The following is a 23,955-nucleotide window of genomic DNA, read 5'->3' on the forward strand; positions in this document are numbered from 1 at the left end:
GTTGTTATTGGGGCCTTCAACTTACCCAATATTGACTGGGAATACTATAGTTCAAGTAGTTTAGATGGGTCAGCTTTTGTTCAATGTGTGCAGGAGCATTTTCTGACACAGTATGTAGAGATGGGCGATGCCATATTGGATTTGGTACTGGGGAATTAACCAGCCAGGTGTTAGATTTGGAAGTAGGTGAGCATTTTGGCGATAGTGACTACAATTCGGTTATGTTTACAGTAGCAACGGGCAGGGATAGGTATATACCGCAGGGAAAGAGGTATAACTGGGGGAAAAGGCAATTATGATGCAGTTAGGCAAGATTTAGGATGCATAGGATGGGGAAAGAAACGGTAGGGGCTGAACATACTTGAAATGTATTCAAGGAACAACTACTGCAGGTCCTTGATAAATGTAGACTTATCAGGCAGGGAGGTAGTTGTTGAGAGATGGAGCCATGGTTTATCATGAAGGCTCTGTTAGGAGGCTTGAGAGTTATAAGTTAGCCAGAAAAGATCTAAAGAGAGGGCTAAGAAGAGTGAAGAGGGGACATGAGAAGTCATTGGTGGATAGGATCAAGGAAAACCCTAAGGCCTTCTATTGGTATATCAGGAATAAAAGAATGATGAAAGTAAGATTAGGCCCAATCAAAGATAGTAGTGGGAAGTTGTGAGTGGAATCTGAGCACATTGGTGGAAGCGCTTAATGAATACTTTTTGTTAGTATTCACATTGGAAAAGGGAAATGATAATGAAAATACAGAAATACAGGCTACAAGATTCTTTGGGATTGTGGTTGACAAAGAGGAGGTTTTAGCAATTTTGGAAGATCTGAAAATAGATTAGACCGGATGGCATTTATCCTCGGATTCTCTGAGAAGCCAGGGGGGAGATTGCAGAGCCTTTGGCTTTGATCTTTATGTCATGATTGTCGACAGGAGTAGTGCCAGAAGACTGGAGGATAGCAAATGTCCCTTGTTTAAGAAAGGGGAATTGGGACACCCTAGCAATTATAGGCCAGTGAGGCTTACTTCGTTTGTGGGTAAGATATTGGAAAAGTTTATAACAGATAGGATTTATAATCATCTGGAAAGGAATAATTTGATTAGGGATAGTCAACACGGTTTTGTGAAGGATAGGTTGTGTTTCACTAACCTTATTGAGTTTTTCGAGAAGGTAACCAAACAAATGGTTGAAGGTAAAGTGGATGATGTGGTGTATATGGACTTCCGTAAGGTTCCACATGCTAGGCTATTGCATAAAATACGGAGTTTCGGGATTGAAGGTGATTTAGCGGTTTGGATCAGAAATTGGCTGGCTGAAAGAAGACAGAGGGTGGCGATTGATGGAAAATGTTTTTCCTTGAGCTCAGTTACCAGTGGTGTGCCACAAGGATCTGTTTTGGGGCCACTGCTGTTTGTCATTTTTACAATTAATCTGCATGTGGGCATAGAAGGATGGGTTAGTAAATTTGCGGATGATACTAAGGTAGACAGAGTTATGGATAGTGCCGAAGGATGTTGTGAGTTACAGAGGGACATAGATAAAATGCAGAGCTGGGCTGAGAAGTGGCAAATGGTGTTTAATGCGGAAAAGTGTGAGGTAGTTCACTTCAGAAGTAGTAACAGGAATGTAGAGTACTGGGCTAATGGTAAAATTCTTGGCAATAGAGATGAACAGAGAAATCTCAGTGTCCAGGTGCATAAATCCCTGAAAGTTGCCACCCAGGTTGATGGGGTTGTTAAGAAGGCATATGGTGTGTTGGCGTTTATTGGTAGAGGGATTGAGTGTCCAAGCCACAAGGCCATGCTTCAGTTATACAAGACACTGGTAAGGCCGCACCTGGGGTATTGTGTATAGTTCTGGTCACCACATTATAGGAAGGATTTTTTTTTCGATTCCCTACAGTGTGGAAACAGGCCCTTTGGCCCAACATGTCCACACTAACCCTCTGAAGAGTAACCCATCCAGACTTATTTCCCTGCAATTACCCCTGACTAATACACCTAACACTATGGGCAATTTAGCATGGCCAATTCACATAACCTGCACAAATTTTGGAATGGAATGTGGGAGGAAATGGGAGCACCCAGAAGAAACCCAGGTAGACACGGGGAGAATATGCAAACTCCACACAGACAGTCGCCTGAAGCAGGAATCAAACCCAGGTCCCTGGCGCTGTGAGGCAGCAGTGCTAACCACTGAGCCACCGTGCCTCCCACGGTGGAAGCTTTGGAAAGGGTTCAGAGGAGATTTACTAGGATGTTGCCTAGTATGGAGGGAAGGTCTTATGAGGAAAGGCTGAGGGACTTGAGGCTGTTTTTGTTGGAGTGAAGAAGGTTGAGAGGTGACATAATCTGTTTAAGATAATCAGAGGGTTAGATAGGGTGGACAGTGAGAGCCTTTTTCCTCGGATGGTGAAGGCTAACATGAGGGGACATAGATTTAGGACAAATATCAGGGGTAGTTCCTTTACTCAGAGAGTAGTAGGGGTATGGAGTGGCCTGCCTGCAACAGTAGTAGACTCACTCACGTTAAGGGCATTTAAATGGGCATTGGACATATATATGTCTAATAATGGAACAGTATAGGTTAGATGGGCATCAGATTAATTCCACAGGTCAGCGCAACATTGAGGGCAGAAGGGCCTGTACTGCGCTCTAACTTTCTATGTTCTATGTTCTTAGGTACAAGGTACCTGAACACAGATTCTTAAGTACAAATTCTTACAAAAAAAATTAGAAAGAAAGGAATAAAAATCAGCATTACAGTTCATAGTAATAAATTAGAAAAATGAAGAAATAAAAAGTTCAGAATAACTGTCTGTTCAACCAAGTCCACGCTGGGACTTAGCGTCTAGTCAGCGTCAGACCTTGACTCCAGACCACGCCAGGCTTCAGCTCGAGACCAGGAGACTGTTCTGGAATTACCTCAAGGTGTGAGGTCCATGCCAAGGCCATGCTGGGTCGCATTTCTGGGCCCACAAGCCGCCATGCTAGGCTGCCGATAGGTTGACACGGCATGTCACCGCCATGCTGGGTCACTGATTGGCCATGACATGGGACATGGATAGGCTACCACGCTGGGTCACCGATAGGCTACCACGCTGGTCATTGATAGGCTGCCATGCTGGGTCACTGATAGGCTCCCACGCTGGGTCACCAATAGGCTGTCACAACTGGATCACCGATTGGCTCCCATGCTGGGTCACCGATTGGCAACCACACTCGGTCACCGATAGGCTGTCACGCTGGATCACCGAGAGACTGCTCGGCTTGGAGACTGCTACTCCAAGCTGAGCAATGACCTCTTTGGGCTGAGTGATCACCCACCAGGTCCATTTTGAGGCCAGGGGTTCAGGACATCACAGAGACGAAAGAATGAAAAAATAAGCACAAAAGAGACAAAAAAAGAAAAAGAAACAGACTGAGCACTGGAGCTCTGGCTGAGGAGTTCTACTCTTGGGAAGCATGTGAGGGCAAATGTGACGAATCTGGAAATGTTGGAGCCCAGTTGGTCGAAACAATCTGATCCATTGTCCAATTAAGGCTAGGATCAAAAATTAATGTGTCCAAGGATGTCTAATCTTTTGGTTCTGTAAAGATGAATCACAAAAATGACTGATTTTTCTCTAGCTGGAATGCTGGACAACTTCACAGAAATGCAAAGTAAATATAGTCTTAGAGTATATGAAAAAGGGCATGAAGACTTTAGCCCAAGAGTAAGTGGCGGAAGCCGTTTGAAGGTCCTCTTGAATTATTTATGTCAATTGTGGTCTATCTCTCCCTTTCCTGGAATGGTTGATGGCAATGATCCAATTTGACAACTTTCAGTGAATTCCACCATTCCTTTTAGTTTCACTTAAAGCCTTAACCTACTCAATGACCATTAGAACTTACAGCTCTATATAATTTTATGAATGAGTTTGGAATGGGAAACTATCAAAAGGCCTTTTGTGGTGAAGTGGTAGTGTCCCTAACTCTGAGCCAGGTGGTCCAGGTTCAAGTCCCACCTACTACAGAGGTGTATAAATAACATCCCTGAGTAGGTTGATGAGAAGATATCCTAGAATGGAAAATTGAAAATAGGGCTCTTGTGATACAGTGGTAGTGGTCTAACCTTTGGGTCAGAAGGACTGGCTTCGAGTCCTATCTGCCCCAGAGATGTGTCATTAATATATTGATTAAAATGTCTGAAAACATAATTTATTTGCCAGGCAAGGAGGAGGTTTTCCTATGTGCTGCTGCTGCTGCTGCACACCACCATCCACTTCTACTCCTTCGTTTGCCACCTGAATACACTAGGTGTGCTATCTTACTGCCACACTCCTCCCAGTGAGGGCTGTTTGTGTGGGAGTCCTCCCATTTTCCACCAGAGCTGTGGTGGAGGGCGTTGCGTGCCTCATTCCTGCTGAACCGCAGATTGTGACGCCTCACAGATTCTCAGGCCTACTGCCAATTTTGTGGAGCTATGGTGTCTGTGGATCATGTAAATATTAGTTGTGTGGGGTTGCTCCACTCCCTTTTAGTTATTTGAAAAATCTTTTGTTGTACTTTTGGTTGCACTCCAGCCCTACGCTCCTGATCTTTGGGAACCTGCCGCAGGGGGGTGTGGGCAAGTCAGAGGACTTGCTTGCAGGCCTGCTCCTGGGCCTGACCGGATTCCTGATGACAAGTCCAGGCAGCGGGCTGTGGAGGGGATCATAGTTTATGATGAGGAATCCACTGATACTCTGTATGCCTTTAGAGAGAGGTGGGCACTACATTAGGTACAGTGTTTTTTCACCCTCCTCCATTTTGATTTAGTCCTCACCCTTTCACCCCACCTCTCCATCAACTTTGATGGGCTACATTGCCCTTAACAGGTTTTGTATATAAATTCATCAATTGGACAACATGAGTGACATACTGGTGATAGTCAATAGATGAGAAAATACCATGGGTGATTTGGTTATGGGAAAATCAGATGTTCAGTTTTATGTAAGACCATTTCAGGATATGAAAATAAATAGAATGGAAAATTGGAAAAAGGGTTTTCATGGCACAGTGGTAATGAAGGTCCGGGTTCAGGTCTGACTTACCCCAAACATGTAACATAACCTGTTTAAATAGGTTGCTTAAAAATAACAGTGTCATAAAATTTCAATCATGCAGGATGTGACCATTTGTTTCATTGTGCCTGTTCTATTAGCAAGTATCAGTCTGCCTTTTCTCCACATCCCCTGCACACTGTTTTTATCCAGATAAACATCCAATATTATATTGAATGCCTGAAAGTATTTGCCTGTAGGTGCGTTGCTCTGTTAGCAGGGCTCTGCGACAGTGTCTGACGTCTGAGCCAGGAGGCCTGATTCCAAAGCTGTCTGTTCCAGATATGTGTCATAACATCTCCTGTCGGGTTGTTTGGAAAATATCTAGAAGGAAAACTGAAGAATGGGCTCTTGTGGCACAGTGGTAACGTCCCTATCTCTGAGCCAGGAGGCCTTGGTATAAGTCCCCAGCTGCTCTAAAGGTGTATAATAATATCTCTCTGAACAGGTTGATTAGAAAATCTCCAGATTGGAAACCGCGCTATGTGGGCTCAAGATTTTGAGATTGTGAAGTTGTGACAAACTAAATTAGAAATAATTCACTTCCAGAGGCATAATTGTAAAGTTCTGAAAAAAGATGTGAAATTACAAACTTCCCATCCTGTTTGCATTTTTAAAGGGCGGAGCTGCCTCAAAATATTTATTTCCAAAGCCTAAATCCATAATCCATATTTGATATCATACACTGGATACTTGTCACTCACACTGCATAGAAGGATAAGAAGTTCAAATACTGGAATGATTACCATACCTCTTGTCCTTTTGCTGCTGGCATGTTGCACACATTGTCATCAACCTTCTTACGACCATCTGCAAACATAAAACATGTCATATATTGGAGGCAGTTCGGAGAAGATTTACTGAGATGATAACAGGTATGAGGGGACAGTCTTATGAGGAGAGATTGAGTCGGTCAGACCACTACACCTTAGAATTTAGAAGAATGAGAGACGACTTTCTTGAAATGTACAAGATTCTTAGAGGACTTAGAGTCATGGAGTCATACAGCACAGAAACAGATCCTTCAGTCCAATTCATCTGTGCTGAACAGGCATTCCGATCTGACCTAGTTCCATTTGAGCATTTGGCTTATATCCCTCTAAACTCTTCCTATTCATATACCCATCCAAATGCCTTTTAAATGTTGTAATTGTACCAGCCTCCACCTCTTCCTCTGGCAGCTTTTTCCATATGTGCTCCACCCAACGCATGAAAGTTTCCCCTCTCACCTTAAACCTATACGCCCTAGTTTTGGACTCCCCTACCCTGGGAAAAAGATACCCTATCCATGCCCCTCATGATTTTATAAACCTCTATGTGGTTTCCCCTCAGCCTACGAAGCTCCAGGGAAGGAAGCTCCAGCCTATTCAGCCTCTCCCCCTGTATTCCTGATGAAGGGCTTTTGTCCAAAACATCGATTTTACTGCTCCTCAGATGCTGCCTGAACTGCTGTGCTCTTCCAGCACCACTAATCCAGAATCTGGTTTCCAACATCTGCAGTCATTGTTTTTACCCATAGCTCAAATCCTCTAGTCCCAGCAACATCCTTATAAATCTTTTCTCCACCCTCTCAAGTTTAACAATATCCTTCCGCTAGATGGCGACCAGTTGTACGTAGTATTCTAAAAGTAGCCTCACCAATGTCCTGTGCAGCTTCAACATGACGTCCTAATGCGTATTCAATGTTTTGACCTACGAAGGCAAGTGTGCCAAATGCCTTCTTCACCACCCTGTCTACCTGTCCATTTTCAAGGAACTGTGCACCTTGGTCTCTTGTTTGGAAACACTCTCCAGGGCCTTATCATTAACTGTGTAATCCCTGCCCTTGTTTGCCTTACCAAAATGCAATACCTCATATTTATCTAAATTAAACTCTAACTACCAGATCAGGCAGGGGAGAGATGGCAACCCACTGGATTTTGTGTGACCACTGCCTTCAAACCTACTGACTGGACAGCATAAAATCCAGCTGAAAAGGTTAAATTTGCCCACCACCCCAAACTATCTTGGGAAATACAATCGTCCCAGTAATCCGTTGTAGATAAAATGATTTACTGACCTAGAATCATACACCACTGAAGAATGCTGTTTCAATTATACCTATTTCCCAGCTCTTTCATCAACCTTCTGACAACTTAAGGGTTTATATTTATGCAGACTATTTTCAATCACAATTTTAAAATTAATTTTCCTTTAAAAATCTTTAAAACTATGTGGGGAAATTAATCATCTTGAATTTCTTAAACAAATAAATCAACTCACCATCTGAAGGATGAACTATTTTGAGTTTATCTGTGAATGAAAAATAAGTGTGCAGTTGTAAATTTAGGGATTTCTGCTCTTTTTCTAACATGAAGTATGCAATCTTTTCTTTTTATTCAATCTCGGGACATAGGCATTGCTGGTAAAGTCAGTATTTGTTAGAAAATCTGTCTTTGCCCTGAGAAGGTACTAGAGACACTTACTGACCCCCTCATTACAGCTTTAGTGCTGACAGGCTTACTGCTGGGTCCAAAATCACATGTAGCCTAAATGGATTTCCTTCAATCAAGGATCAGATATGTTTTTTAATAAAATCTGACAGCCTTGTACCAAATTGCAAAACTGTATTGTTACAGGTGTTAAAATGCAACTCCAATTCTCAAACTGACAAAGTCGGAATTTTTGCTTATTACTCGTGAGATGTGGGCATCACTGGTTGGATGTCTTAAGATAATTGCCCTTCAGAAAGTGGGGGTGCGCTGTCTTCTTGAACTGCTGCAGTCCATGTGGTGTAAGTTGACCTACAATGCCATTCAGGAGGGAATTCCAATATTTTGACCCAGCGACAGTGAAGGAACTACAATATATTTCCAAGACAGGATGGAGGGTGGCTTGGAAGAGAACTTGCAGGTGATGATGTTCCAGGTATCTGCTGCCCTTATCCTTCTAGATGGAAGTGATCATAGGATTGGAAATTGCTGTCTAAGGATCTATGATGCATTCAGTCAATGGTAATGCCAAGGATGCTGATAGTGGGGGATTCAGTGATGGTACTGCATTGAATATCAAGGGCGGTGATTAGATTTTCTCTTATTAGAGACAGTAATTGCTTTGTGTTTGCTTGCCACGATTGTTACTTGACACTTTTCAGCCCAAGCCTGGTATTGTCCAGGTCTTGTTGCATTTGAACATGGATTGCTTCAGTAACTGTGAGTGTTCCTATATTCTGCAGCAATTCAAGAAAGCAGATCACCTCCACATTCTCCAGGGCAATTTGGTTGGGCAAAAATGCTGGCCAAGCCAATGACTTTCACATGAATGAACTGAATCTGTCAAGCAAAAGGTACAGAAGCTTGAACACATGCACCAACAGGTTCAAGAACTGCTTCTTCCCTGCCATTATTAGACTGCTGAATGGACTTCTCTAATTTCAAATCTAATGTTGATCTTGCTTTGCTCACCTCCTGTGCAGCCGTAACCTGGAATGCCTCACTCTGTCTAAGCACCCTATGATCTGTATGTCCTTTTTTACTATGTTCTGCTCGCAAAACAAAACTTTTCACTGTACTTATGTACACGTAACAACAATAAACCAATGCAAATAAAAGTCCCTGGTGAGATTCTGTGGTGGTGGATGCACTCCTTGAAGGTTTCCTCAGACTAAATGTGACTATTCAAACTGATGGAGACCTCAAGTTGAAGCACCAGCACAGTTTTAACAAATAAACTGAGTGAATATTTGTATTACCATAGAGATCTTCTACATCATGCCGGTCCTTTGCGATGATCTCTCGGAGCTTCCGCAATTTCTCCTTTTAAAAAAAGATAAAGGAAAGTTAAATTGAGATTTTGCAGCTTCACTTAAACACCAGTGATGACCAAATAACTCGTAAAAACAGCAGCAAACACCGTACATTATAGACAGCCTGTAACATGGTAAAACATTTCAAAGTGCCTCACAGGTATGTAATCAAACAAAATGTGACAGAGCCAAATAAGACAGGGGTAATAGGATAGGTGATCTAAAGCTTGTCAAAGATTTGATTTTAAGAAGCGTCTTAAAAAGAGTGGTGTGAAGAGGCTTAAAGAACCTCAGAATATCTACAGTGCAGAAAGAGACCACTTGGCCCATCAAGTCTGCACCGACACTTCCAATCTATCCCTGTAACCCCATGTTTACCATGGCTAATCCATCTAACTTGCATATCCCTGGACTCTATGAGGTAATTTAGCATGGTCAATCTACCTAATCTCCACATTTTTGGACTGTGGGAGGAAACCAGAGCATCTGGAAGAAATGAGAATATGCAAACTCCGCACGGACAGTCACCCGAGGCTGGAATCGAACCCAGGTCCCTGACATTGTGAAGCAGCAGTGCTAATCACTGGCCCACCCTTGGGCTGGAAGTTATTACAGAAACAAAGAGCAGTAAGAACAAAGATGGATCTAAATATGAAGAATTGTTATTTTGTGCATCTCCTAGTCCCACAAAAAAAGTTGACGAAGTTTGTGGTATATTTTCGTGAGCTTAGTGACATTCATTAGCTGTAGATCAGTGAGTAACTCTCTTTGCTCTGAGGCAAAATCTGTTGGTTCAATTCTTATTACAGGAACTGCAGGGAAAAGTAAAGTCTAGCTCAAAACTCTCAGCTCAGTACTCAGGAAGTGCCTCATTTCCAGAATAAATAAAACCTTGCATATTCTCTCAGAGTGATGGGAGAGATCTCACATTTGCTACATTGGTGAAATGTACTCCTCAGCATCTTGGAGTCAATAGTTAACCCTCGATCAACATCACTGAAACAGATTACCTGGTCATTATTACATTGCTCTATGTGGGATCTTGCTGTGCATAAATTGGCTGCTGCACTTTACATCACAATAGTGGCTACACTCAAAGATTCTTCATTTATTGTAAAGTACTTTAGCCATTGTGAAAAGTGTTACACTCTTAGACCCAGCAGCCCTGGTACTGAGCTCACACTGGATTGAGGATTGTGCCAGATTTTGGGTTGGGCAGTGAGCAGTGTTGAGAGTGTGGTGCTGGAAATGCACAGCAGGTCAGGCAGCGTTCAAGGAGCAGGAGAATCGACGTTTCAGGCATAAGGCCTTCTTCAGAAACCACACCACACTCTCATCTCTGATCTCCAGCATCTGTAGTTCTCACTACCTACTGGGCAGTGAGCAGCTCAGGTCAATTTGAGTTGGGCAGGTCACTAGCTACTTTGAATATGGAAGGGGACAGGTGGTGAAACAGTTACCACTTTCAGTACCATGCACAGCCTAACTTGTCCAGGTAGCACATTCTGAAAAATGTGTGGTTTGCTGACAGCTCTTGTTTTTAGTCAGTTGGTTTTGAGAGAATCTATCTGGACATAAATGCAAGAGTTTTAACTTCTCGCTTTCAGGATTAACTAGACGCTCCACTTAGGAACCACTTTGCATATTATAAGTCAGACGTTGCCTGTTTTTGGTGTGAATGCCAGTTGTTGGATCTCATAGAATCCTTTAGTGCAGATAGAGGCTGTTGGGCACATTAAATCTGCACTGACTCTCCAAAGAATATCCCATCCTGTTCCTGTAAGCTTGTAATCCCACAATAACTGTGGCTAATCCACCTAGTCTGCACATCCTGGACACTACAGGCAATTTAGCATAGTCAATCCACCTAACCTGCATATCTTTGGGCTATGGGAAAAGGCCAGATCATGCAGATGAAACCCACATAGACACGGGGAGACCATATAAATGCCACACAGACAGTCAACCAAGACTAGAATGGAATGCGGATCTCTGATGCTGTGAGGCAGCAGTGCTAATGATTGTGCCAATGTGCCACCCAACTCAAACATGAAAAGTGGGATTTCAGGAAGAAGGGAACACCAGTGCTGAACCACAAACATTAACCATCCACCTAATTCCCACCTGAAGGTGGAGGATGACATTTGTCCTTTTTGTGGTGTCTTAATCAATAGCTGAGCTTTTCAGAACCACAAGATTGTTGTGATGCAGAAGAAGGCCAAAATTCAACACTTCACATGTGCATCAAATCTCTGAATGACTGCCATGATTTCATGCCAACCACCTACCCCCTTCCCGAAAATCCTGAACACTGTTTCTATTTAACTAATTCTCTGTGTCTGTTTGTATAAGTTTACACTGGGAACAGTTGTGTGTGTTGGTATTGAAATATGGGAAGAGGTGCTTCCTTTATTTTCTATCTTATTTGTTTTCTCTTCATTTATTCCCTCTTCTTTGCACTGAGTTTCCTTCATTTCCCTGGGAATGCTCTCTATTATCTCAGACTGTAAGGGAACCCTTCAATCGTATTTAAATGTTGGTAGGAATTTTGTAGGAACATTTAAACACTGCACAAAGCTTTTTATCAAGCAAGTTATTTTTCGTCAGTCAATTACACCCACCTTCAAACATTTATGCGTGGGAGTGGCAAATAAAGAACACAAATTGAAAGACTGAGTTATTAAATAAAGTGAGTCAAGTAAGTACATCTTGGAAATTAAAATATTGATTAAACATTGCAAATAATCAGACTTGCTATTGCAATTATAAAAGGAAAAATACTGAAGTTGTTTAGCTTGTTTCAGATAAAGTTTTATCTCTGATTCCTTATAGTAATGAGAAGCTCTTTCATCTTTTTAAATTTATGTGAATTTGTTCATGAAACTGAAAAGTGAAGATTTTTATTTGTGATAATGTGGGAAGGATAGAGGGACCTGAACCCACAAGAACAGGCATCTGCCTCTCAGCTGGACAATATGCATGAACAATTTATGAAGTTCAGCACAACTGATAAAAACATACCTTCAATGTTTCTGGCTGGATCCCTCTTACTCACTGATAAAGGCTCAAACAGTTTATGAAGACTACATGCAGCTGATAAACATTGCAGGAAGTACTGACTGCAGACAGCAATTATGCAAAACAATAGACATCATCAGTTTACCTGCAATACAATGGACTGGCACAGGATCTTTGTACATAATCCTGGACCAGACTGTCATATTTATGTTATGATCTGGCTAGTGAACAGTAACTTTTATTTACAAAGCAGACAAAAAATTACAATCAGAATAAAGCACAAGATTCCATGGTTTTGGACAGACAATAATAAATTTTGTTGCACTTCTCTGCAGTGAACTATTTACTTGGGGATGCAGATTAATGGCTCACACTTCACCGGTGATGCCCCACTGTGATCGTGCTGGGGGTGACTGGAGAGAATGTGGGATCTCATTAGACTGTCAGGTCACTAACCCTGGGATCAGAGAATGTTGGCAATGGTGACAAATAACTGACATGCTGAATGCTACTTTTGCTGCTCAATGCACTGTTAGTGTGAAGGAGTATCCATTTGTTGATAAGGGTAAATAAGCCTAGTATAAGGGTGATAGTTGCATTGTTTTTGCCTAATGAGCTATTATTGGGGCAACAATGAAAGGCATTTAAGGCTTATAATAACGAGGATACACTCCTAGCATTTTAATTTCACCCACAAAAAATTATATGTTATTCAGACGACAGCAACATCTGGTTTATGCTGAGATTTATAGTCCGCCCCATCTTTATCTCACCCTATCATCATTGCCTCCTGTTCTTTTCACTCATGTGCTTATCCAGTTTTCCCTGAAATACATTGACACAATTCACCTCAACTCCTCACTGGGGTCACATGTTCTGGAAGAAGTTAGACCATAAGACCATAAGACATAGGAGTGGAAGTAAGGCCATTCGGCCCATCGAGTCCACTCCACCATTCAATCATGGCTGATGCGCATTTCAGCTCCACTTGCCAGCGTTCTCCCCGTAGCCCTTAATTCCTCTAGACAACAAGAACCTATCAATCTCGGCCTTGAAGACATTTAGCGTCCCGGCTTCCACTGCACTCCATGGCAATGAATTCCACAGGCCCACCACTCTCTGGCTGAAGAAATGTCTCCGCATTTCCGTTCTGAAATGACCCCCTCTAATTCTAAGGCTGTGTCCACGGGTCCTAGTCTCCTCGCCTAACAGAAACAATTTCCTAGCATCCACCTTTTCAAAGCCATGTATTATTTTGTACGTCTCTATTAGATCTCCCCTTAATCTTCTAAACTCCAACGAATACAATCCCAGTATCCTCAGCCGTTCCTCATATGCTAGACCTGTCATTCCAGGGATCATCCGTGTGAATCTCCGCTGGACACATTCCAGTGCCAGTATGTCCTTCCTGAGGTGTGGGGACCAAAACTGGACACAGTACTCCAAATGGGGCCTAACCAGAGCTTTATAAAGTCTTAGTAGTACATCTCTGCTTTTATATTCCAACCCTCTTGAGATAAGAGACAACATTGCATTCGCTTTCTTAATCACAGACTCAACCTGCATGTTTACCTTTAGAGAATCCTCGACTAGCACTCCCAGATCCCTTTGTGCTTTGGCTTTATTAATTTTCTCACCATTTAGAAAGTAGTCCATGCTTTTATTCTTTTTGCCAAAGTGCAAGACCTCGCACTTGCTCACGTTAAATTCCATCAGCCATTTCCTGGACCACTCTCCCAACCTGTCTAGATCCTTCTGTAGCCTCCCCACTTCCTCAGTACTACCTGCCTGTCCACCTAACTTCGTATCATTGGCAAACTTCGCTAGAATGCCCCCGGTTCCCTCATCCAAATCATTAATATATAATGCGAACAGCTGTGGCCCCAGCACCGAACCCTGCGGGACACCGCTCGTCACCGGCTGCCATTCTGAAAAAGAACCTTTTATCCCAACTCTCTGCCTTCTGTTAGATAGCCAATCCTCAATCCATCCCAGCAGCTCACCTCGAACACCATGGGCCCTCACCTTGCTCAGCAGCCTCCCGTGTGGCACCTTATCAAAGGCCTTTTGAAAGTCCAGATAGACCACATCCACTGGGTTTCCCTGGTCTAACCTACTTGTTACCTCTTCCAAAATTTCCAACAGGTTTGTCAGGCATGACCTCCCTTTACTAAATCCATGTTGACTTGTTCTAATCAGACTCTGCTCTTCCAAGAATTTAGAAACCTCATCCTTAATGATGGATTCTAGAATTTTACCAACAACCGAGGTTAAGCTGATTGGCCTATAATTTTCCATCTTTTGCCTTGATCCTTTCTTGAACAAGGGGGTTACTACAGCCATCTTCCAATCATCTGGGACCTTTCCTGACTTCAGTGACTCTTGAAAGATCTCAACCAATGCCTCTGCTATTTCCTCAGCAACCTCTCTCAGAACTCTAGGGTGTATCCCATTGGGGCCAGGAGATTTATCAATTTTAAGTTCTCCTAAATTCTTGACTGGATTTATTAGTGACTCTATATTTGTGGCCCTCATATGGAAATATCTTTGTTTATCCTGTCAAAACTCCAAAAAACCTCATGATTTGCAATTTTAACAAAATTCCATAAGATTACTCCTCTCCCTTCAGTTTGCTACAGAAAGGACTCAGCTTGGTTAACATTAAGAATTACAAGTTATTTAGGTAACACAAAACCAAGTGCTGGGAACACAGTTAACTGGATTATTGTTTAAGTTTCATTCTGGACCTGTTGTACAGCATCTTGATCCTTCTCTTCTATCTGCCATTGCTTAAATCTTTCCTGTGCTTCATTCACAGTAAGAACTCCCTTCTTGACCAATTCTTGCAGATGGATCAGTTGTTGTTGTCCTCGATTGTATTCTGGCCTGAATGCATCGTACACGGGATTCTCATCAACCTTGGGTCTGTTAGCTGCAGCACAAAGATGATAGGTGAGATATGTACAGTAAGTTCAATACTTTCACACAAACACACACAGTATTGCACACATCAGTCAGGAGTACATTATTGGAATAAGTGTGCTCTGTTGTGAATGCCTGATATCGCTAAATATAATACAGTGCATAAAGATATCAGGATACATCAGCATCTTTGTCTGCTAAGTTCAGAATGTTTATCAGTCACTTTCTGAGAGCTACATTGCCCACAAAAAAATCAGAAATATTGTCCAAGATGTGTGTGCACATTTCAATGGGTAGAGTACAAGTCACCAACTAGTGGGCGGCACGGTGGCACAGTGGTTAGCACTGCTGCCTCACAGCGCCTGAGACCCGGGTTCAATTCCCGCCTCAGGCGACTGACTGTGTGGAGTTTGCACGTTCTCCCCGTGTCTGCGTGGGTTTCCTCCGGGTGCTCCGGTTTCCTCCCACAGTCCAAAGATGTGCAGGCCAGGTGAATTGGCCATGCTAAATTGCCCATAGTGTTAGGTAAGGGGTAAATGTAAATGTAGATGTATGGGTATGGGTGGGTTACGCTTCAGCGGGGCGGTGTGGACTTGTCGGCCCAAAGGGCCTGTTTCCACACTGTAAGTAATCTAATCTAATCTAAAGAGGTTTGAGTGTGCATGACCAGTGGCATTCCATTGTAGCTATCCTTTAAGATACTGCAAATCAACTTTAAGTGACACAGACTCAATATCTGATACCTGTAGCTGATAAACATTGCAGGAAGCACTGACTGCAGACAGCAATTATGCAAAACAATAGACATTATCAGTTTACCTGCAATACAATGGACTGGCACAGAATCTTTGTACATAATCCTGGACCAGACGGTCATATTTATGTTATGATCTGGCTAGTGAACAGTAACTTTTATTCACAAAGCAGACAAAAAATTACAATCAGAATAAAGCACAAGATTCCATGGTTTTGGACAGACAACAATAAATTTTACTATACAATTAAAGAACAGTACAAATCTACAATACGAGTACAACTTTTATTCTAACATGCGGAATTAACATGTGGCAAATATGAGTTGTGACAGAGTGAACACTCTAAGGTGCACATCAAATAGCAAGTGCAATCAAGACCAATCCCACAGATTTCTCCGCAATCGCCCCCAAACATTAATGACAAGGTTGGTCATCAAATCTTATAAAGTTTCATAAAAGATCACAATTCTTTACTTCTGCTAATCTGGCCTTGAAACTCCTTCTCGAGAGCTGCTCTATCATGGTCTGCCTCGATGACTACTTCCATTCTGGTCATGATGTGGATGTACCGGTGATGGGCTGCTGTGAACACAGTCAGAAGACACATGACACCAGGTTATAGTCCAACAGGTTTACTTGAAATCACAAGCTTTCAAAGCGCTACTCCTCCATGAGGTGAAATGGAAGGAAGCACACTGGCACAGAAGTTATAGGCAGATTACATTATGTTATAAATTCTGTGCCTGTGTACTTCCCTCCACTTCACCTGACAAAGGCACAGCGTTCCGAAAGCTTGTGATTTCAAGTAAACCTGTTGGACTATAACTTGGTGTCATGTGACTTCTGACTTTATCCATTCTGGTCAATTAGTGTCCTTTCCCATTCTCCTACACTTTAGAAACTGTACTTTGTCACAGGTGGAATTCAAGCTCTTCATCAAACCTCATTGGGCCAGTACTACTTACAGAGTCATAGAGTCATTCAGCACAGAAACAGGCCCTTCGGCCCTACTTGTCAATGCTGACCAGGTTTCTTAAACTGAACTAGTCCCATTTATCTATATTTGGCCCATATCCCTCTAAAACCTTTCCTATCCATATACCTGTTCAAATGTTTTAAATGTTATCATTCTACCTGCCTCTAGTACTTCCTCTGGCAAATATGCATCGTCCTCTCACTTTAAACCTATGCCCTCTAGGTTTTCTCCTTTGATATTTTATGAATTCTAATCTTGGTCAGTTGTCTCAAGGAAGTACTGCTTGTGGGCTTTTGAGTCCACTATCAGTTATATTGAACAATTAATTCTACACAGGCGTCTCTCAAATCCTCCCTAGCTTTTAGGGCTTCCCTGAGCCCTGATCAATCAGTGCTATTCCACTGCTGTAGGTCTTCCCTGAGTCCTCAAAACACAAAACATGTTTACTTCAGCTGCCTTCCCAGCAATACAGTTAACTGCTGTATTCCTAATGGAGCAACTCTTTTTCAATCTACCTGTAACCTTTGAACTCCTCTTCAGTGACCCCCAAATGGTTTTGAATGGTCCATTGAATACCTTGCAAGAGGTAGATTTGAATGTAGCCACCTAGTAACTCTCAGGACTGAGTATGCTCTGAATGTTAATTTGAAGATTGCTGGTTTCTGAGCACAAAAAATGCTTCCAAAATAAAGAATCATCACAATCTCAATTCCTGAGCACACTTCTGGCCATAATCCAATTTAATCTCTACTGTTGCCAGTGTACTCTTGAATTTTCTGCTGAATTTATTAATAACAAACTTTATACAAACGATTCAAGATTGTAGACACCTGCAATTCAAAATATCTTCTGTACATTTCCCATATAGAAGCCATTTGGAATTTTAAAGACCTCTACCACACCACAGCCTCCTGTTTATGACACAGTCCAAAATTGTTCAGTCTTTCCTCATAGGTATAACTTCTCAAATTCTACTGCCATCCTTGCAAATTTGTTAAAATATGGACTGTGCACAACTGCAATTCTTTCATTGTGTGAGTGTATGTGTGTGTGTGTACTGCAAGTGTGTATGTGCATGTGGGTGAGAGGGATGTGTGTGTAAGCGTACGTGTGTGAATGTGTGCAAATGCATGTGTGAGCATGTGTGTGCATATGAGACAGCATGTGTGTGTGAATGAATGCATATGCATGTGAGCTTATATGTATGTGCAAGCATGTGTGCATGAGTGTGTGTGAATATGTGCATGTGTGTATGTACTTAGGTGTATAAAATTGTACCTGTGCATGTGTGTTTATGTGTATCTGAGTGGGTTCATGTGTGCATGTGCACATGCAGAAATGTGTGCGCACATATCTGTATGTACATGAATACATGTGAGCACGAATGCACGTGAATGTGCATATGTACATGCATCTGTGCGTGTTTGTGTCTTTATGAGTAAATGTACGAGAGCACGAATGGATGAATCTATGCATTTGTAAATGTGTGTCGAGGTGTGCGCCTGTAAATGTGTGAGTGAATGTAGGTGTAAATCTGTGTGCGTGAGCATATCTACAGATTTGAATGTGTGTGTGCACATGCATATGTGCATTTGTGGGCGGCACGGTGGCACAGTGGTTAGCACTGCTGCCTCACAGCGCCAGAGACCCGGGTTCAATTCCCGCCTCATACGACTCTCTGTGTGGAGTTTGCATATTCTCCCTGTGTCTATGCGGGTTTCCTCCGGGTGCTCTGGTTTCCTCCCACAGCACCAAAAATGTGCAGGTTAGGTGACTTGACCATGCTAAATTGTCCGTAGTGTTGGATGAAGGGGTAAACGTAGGAGTATGGGTCTGGGTGGTATACGCTTTGGCAGGTCGGTGTGGACTTGTTGGGCCGAAGGGCCTGTTTCCACACTGTAAGTAATCTAATATATAATTGTGAATGCACATGAGTCTGTGCAAGTGTAAGTATGGATGTGAAGTGAGAATGTGTGCATGTTTCAGTGTGATCATACACTTTCAATTTTTCTGATGATTAATTTAATCATAAACTGTTTTTTTAAACAAGATTTTTTTGCAGCAAAGTAGTTAAGATATTAGAATGCGTTATTCCAGATGATTTTGATCTGTCTCTGTACCAGTCTAGGGCAGACACATAGCCACAGTGAAGAGTCAGGTACAACCCATGCAGTGCAGAGTAATTTGTCTATAGTCAGGAGCAGTCTGCTGGATTGGAAAACGCGAGAACTTAATGAGATATTTTGGAGTTTGCAAAGGTCACTGCATCTGGTTATAAATCTATAAAATATAATGATCTGAAGAATTCTCAGCAAAACTTTTTTTTCTTAAAATGACTGTACAACTTACTGCACTCAAACATAATGGAGTTACTTCATTTAAAATTATTGCAAAATGTAAGTATTTTCAAATAATGAATTCTCATTCTAAAACATTATCAGGCTACACTTTTCTCTAATTTTGAGAAATAATTAATTAAAATATACAGATATTCAAATGCCTGCTGATTGAAGAAAAAAATGGCAAAGAAAATATATGAGTGATTTTCTAGATGATTGCCACCAGGAGTCAGCCTTGCACATCATTTGGACACTGGTTAATAAGATGCGTGCTCTGGATTCTCCAGGGAGAATGTAGCTAGGTGGTGCACGGTCTGAAAATGAACTCAACACTGTTTAATTAGCAATATCTCAAAGCCAAAATAATACAAAACACCAACAATGACAAGGCTTCGTACCTCTTTTGGGGGCACTGCAGATTTTGTCAGTGGTTCCTTTTCCAGTCTTTTGCTGAAACACTAACATAAAGTCAAATCAGTACATGTGGAAAGTTCCTGAGCAATCACATTGATTTTTGACATTCTTGTGATCTCTTCTGGCTCCAACTGGTTACTTCTCTCCAGTAAGATGGTCCTTAAAACCTACTTCCTTGACCAAGCAATAATATCTTGCATTTCCTAATGTCTTCTTTCAGGCAGTGAATTCCAAATCATACTAACTCATTGACTATAATAATTCTCCTCATTGACCCTCTCGTTCTCCATTTCAATTATCTTCAGTGTTTTTTCAGCAGTGACCAACTTTCCAATAGGAATAGTTTCTCCTTCATCAGTTTGTCTAAATCCCGTCTTCCAGTCTGTCTCTTACCGTGGGAAAATAAGAAACTGGTATAGATCTCACTAAATCTCTGCGAGGACACTTTTCTATACTGAATGAGGAATTGCAGATGACACATGAGAGCAGTTACTTCTCAGTAAATGGCTGATTAGTTCTGCTCCTCTCCATTGTTAGAAGTCAGCATTTCTTTTAAAGTGCAGAGAAGTTGCCAAAGTCATCTTCACTTTCAATATTTTCTTCCTCCTATTGCAAAAGCTCACTCATTATCTTGCCATCATTTATTCAGTGTCTCTTTCATTCTGCACTGAGATCAGCCAGTACCAGAACCCAAATAACTCAGCAATTGTATAGTTATAGGATACACAGGTTGGGGATGAGTTAATGAAACTATTTTGCCACTAATGTTCCCATCAATGTATTTAGAGGCGATTTACAACAACACAGCTTGAATTTATTTAGTATTTTTATCAAAGTAAAAGCTCCAAAGAAGCTTCACTGTTACATACCAGTGAAAATTTGACACCTAACCAAAGGAGAATATTAGGACAAGTGACCGCAAGTTCAAACCAAGAACATTTCAAGGAGTGTTTTAAAGAAAATAGAAAGATGGATAGATTAGGGGTAAGGAGGGAATTCCAGAATATGGGGTCAAAGCAGCTGAAAGCATTGCCACCAATGGTGAAATAATTAAAATAGTGATGTGCAAGAACCAGAATGGGAGGGGGGTAGATCTCAGAAGGGTGTGGGACTGGAGCAAATTACAGATAGAGAAGATGGATGAGGCTAAAGAGACAATTTGAAAATAAGGGTGAGGATTTTAAAATGGAGGTGTTATTTGACTAAGATCAAGGAGATCAGTGAGCAGTGGGGTAGCAGAAAATGTAATTTTCCTGAGAATTAGGAACTGGGTAGCAAAGTTTTAGGAAGGTATCAAAGGTGGAGAATAGAAGATGGCCAGCCAAGTGTGTATTAGAACAGTCAAGCTTAACACTAATAAGGAATGTGATGAGATGAAGCAGGGGCATGATCAATAGTCTCTAGATTAGAGTGGTGCTGGAAAAGCACAGCAGGTCAGGCAACATCTGAGGATCAATAGTGTGACAGCTGTGAAAATGGTAAATCAGACATGGACTGAGATGATCCTCTTGGGCACTACAGGAAACATTATGACCCCAAGTCTCTGAAAAACCTGGACTGTTGCGAATCAGGTAGCAGTTAAAGAAATTCATTCCCAAACACTACCCTCATTTTAAAATATGTGGCAGGTAAGACAATGAATTTGCAATGCTTTTGGGATCAGGTTTTGTGAAGAGTCTGAAAAAGCTAGGATTGTTCTCTTCAGAGCAGAGAAGGCAAAGAAGGAAATTTAATCAGGTGTGTTCAAAATCTTGAAGGTTTTGATACGGTTAAATGAGCTCAAAGTTTGTGAGAAGATTTGTAGCTCGGGTGCTCGTTGTTGTGGTTCTGTTCGCCGAGCTGGGAATTTGTGTTGCAGATGTTTCGTCCCCTGTCGAGGTGACATCCTCAGTGCTTGGGAGCCTCCTGTTAAATGAGCGGCCCTCTTGTGGTGCAATGGTAGTGTCCCTACTCCAGGACCAGGTGGCCTGGATAAAAGTACCACCTGCTCCAGAAGTGCGTAGTAACATCTCTGAACAGGTTGATTGCGGAAAAGAAAGGTAAAATGGAGACAGATTGTTACCAGTGGCAGGAGGATCAAAGAGTGAAAATTATTGGCAAACAAATCTTTGGAAAGGTGAGATTTTTTAGTGCAGTGTGTTTGTGATGTGGAGCATGCTGCCTGAAAGGATGATGGATGCAGATTCAGGAGTAACTTTCAAAAGAAAATTCTACATAGACTTAAGAAGAGGTGACATGGTTATGGGAAAAAGATTGGACAGTGGGATTAATTAGGCAACTCTGTCAAAGAGCAGGCACAGGCACCTAAGGCATTTAAAAAAATTCTTTCCTGGGACATGGCATCACTGCCTGGGCCAGCATTCATTGCCTGTCCCTAGTTGCCCCTTGAGAAGGTGGGGGTGAGCTGCCTTCTTGACCTGCTGCAGTTCACATGCTGTAGGTAGACCCACAATGCTCTTAGGGAGGGAGATCCAGGATTTTGACCCAGTGACAATGAAGGACCAGCAGTATATTTCCACATCAGGATGGTGAGCGGCTTGGAGGGGAACTTGCAGGAAGTGGTGCTCCCATGTATCTGCTGCCCTTGTCCTTCTAGATGGAAGTGATCGTGGGCTTGCTATCTGAGGATCTTTGGTGAATTTCTGCAGTGCATCTTGTAGATGGTACAGTCTACTAACCCTGAACATCAGCAATGCAGTGACTAAATGTGTGTTGATGTGGTGCCAATCAAGTGGCTGTCCTGGATGGTGTCAAGCTTCCTGTGTGTTGTTGGAGCTGCCCCCACCCAGGCAAATGGGGAGTATTCCATCACACTCCTGACTTGTGTCTTATAAATGATGAACAGGTTTTGGGGAGTCAGGAACTGAGTTACTCATGCGGTATTCAAAGCCTCTGGCCTGGTCTTGTAGCCACTGTGTTTATGTGGTGAGTTCAGTTGAGTTTCCAGTCAATATTAATCCCCAGGATGTTGATAGTGGGGGATTCAGCAATGGTAGCACTTTTGAATGTTAAGGGGTGAAAATTAGATTGTCTCTTATTGGAAATGAGTCGAGAGTGTGGGGCTGGAAAAGCACAGCAGGTCATGCAGCATCCGAGGAGCAGGAACATCGATGGGCAAAAGCCCTTCATCAGGAATGAGGCTGGGAGCCTCATGGGTGGATAGATAAATGGGAGGGGTGTGGGGGCTGGGGGGAAGGTAGCTGAGAGTGCAATAGGTGGATGGAGGTGGGGGTAATAGTGATAGGTGGAGGGGAAGGTGGAGCGGATAGGTGGGAAAGAAGATTGACAGGTGGGACAGGTCGTGAGGACGGTGCTGAGCTGAAAGATTGGAACTGGGGTAAGATGGGAGGAGGGGAAATGAGGAAACTGGTGAAATCCACATTGATGCCAGGGGGTTGAAGGGTCCTGCGGCGGAAGATGAGGTGCTCATCTTCCAGGCATCGGGTGGTTAAGGAGTGGCGATGGAGGAGGCCCAGGACCTGCATGTCCTCAGCAGAGTGGGAAGGGGAGTTGAAGTGTTCGGCCCATGGGGCAGTGGTGTTGGTTGGTGCGGGTGTCCCAGAGATGTTCACTGAAGCGCTCTGTGAGTAGGCGTCCTGTCTCCCCAATGTAGAGGTGTCCGCATTGGGAGCAATGGTTACAATAAATGACATGTGTGTGGAAGTGCAGGTGAAACTCTGTTGCTTGTGGAAACCTCCTTTGGGATCTTGGATGGTGGTGAGGGGAAGGTGTGGGCACAAGTTTTGCAATTCTTGCGGTGGCAGGGGAAGGTGCCAGGAGGGAAGTGTGTGTTGTTTGAGGGTGGGGGTGGGGGGTGACGAGACAAAGGGTCAGTTAGACTCGAAACGTCAGCTCTTTTTTCTCCTTACAGTTGCTGCCAGACCTGCTGAGACTTTCCAGCATTTTCTCTTTTGGTTTCAGATTCCAGCATCTGCAGTAATTTGCTTTTACCTACTGAGGATCACAGATGCCCCTGCTGCTTTATTGTAATCACACAATGCTCCTCTATACAGCTCGTCCTTAACCCCTTGGAGTATAATGCTGTTGAACTGAGAGCTGGCATTGAATAGGTCAACAATGATAATAAATTGAATCAGACTGCAGAAAACACTCAACAATCCTATTGATTGGGCAGTAAGTGGTTTAATTGAGATGATTTCAGCTTGTGCTGAGGCCTGCAGCCTTTTAATGGTCTGAACTGCGTCAGCCATTAATATCAATCAGTGCTTATAAAGAACCAACTTCCCATAATCAAGCTTGTCTTTAGAAAAGAAAATAATTGGGGGATCCATTTTCCTTTCCTGAGCCACTGTGCTCATCAACTATGTGCAAACTTTCCATTGAGAGTTGTCAATTCTAATCCCACAGTACTCCTTTTCAATTTGCTTTTTATTCATTCATAAACTGTGGGCATCCCTGACTACGCCAGCATTTAATGCCCATCCCTAGTTGGCTCTTGAGAAGGTGGGGGTGAACTGCCTTCTTGAACCACTGCATGTGTTGTACGTTGACCCACAATGCCCCTAGGAAGGTAATTCCAGGGTATTGATGCAGTGACACTGAAGGGACTGCAATACATTTCTAAGTTGGGATAGTCTGTGGCTTGGAGAGGTATTTGCAGGGGGTGATGTTCATATGTATCTGCTGTCCTTCTGACATTAATCATAA

General features: G+C 42.5%; 1 protein-coding gene across 4 annotated transcripts in view; it reads right to left on the bottom strand.

The window, feature by feature from the left end:
- LOC140485543 (B-cell scaffold protein with ankyrin repeats-like) overlaps positions 1–23,955 on the bottom strand; it is a 309,357-nt gene that overhangs the window by 5,260 nt on the left and 280,142 nt on the right. For all 4 annotated transcript variants that reach the window (XM_072583754.1, XM_072583753.1, XM_072583755.1 and 1 more), the window contains 5 exons: positions 19,272–19,331; positions 14,629–14,813; positions 8,810–8,873; positions 7,342–7,371; positions 5,831–5,889 (listed from right to left, as the gene is read on the bottom strand). In XM_072583754.1, coding sequence (XP_072439855.1) covers positions 5,831–5,889; positions 7,342–7,371; positions 8,810–8,873; positions 14,629–14,813; positions 19,272–19,331 — 398 coding nt within the window. The remainder of the gene's footprint in view (positions 1–5,830; positions 5,890–7,341; positions 7,372–8,809; positions 8,874–14,628; positions 14,814–19,271; positions 19,332–23,955) is intronic.

The sequence above is a fragment of the Chiloscyllium punctatum genome, chromosome 14 (assembly GCF_047496795.1).
Source record: "Chiloscyllium punctatum isolate Juve2018m chromosome 14, sChiPun1.3, whole genome shotgun sequence".
Classification (NCBI taxonomy): Eukaryota; Metazoa; Chordata; class Chondrichthyes; order Orectolobiformes; family Hemiscylliidae; genus Chiloscyllium; species Chiloscyllium punctatum.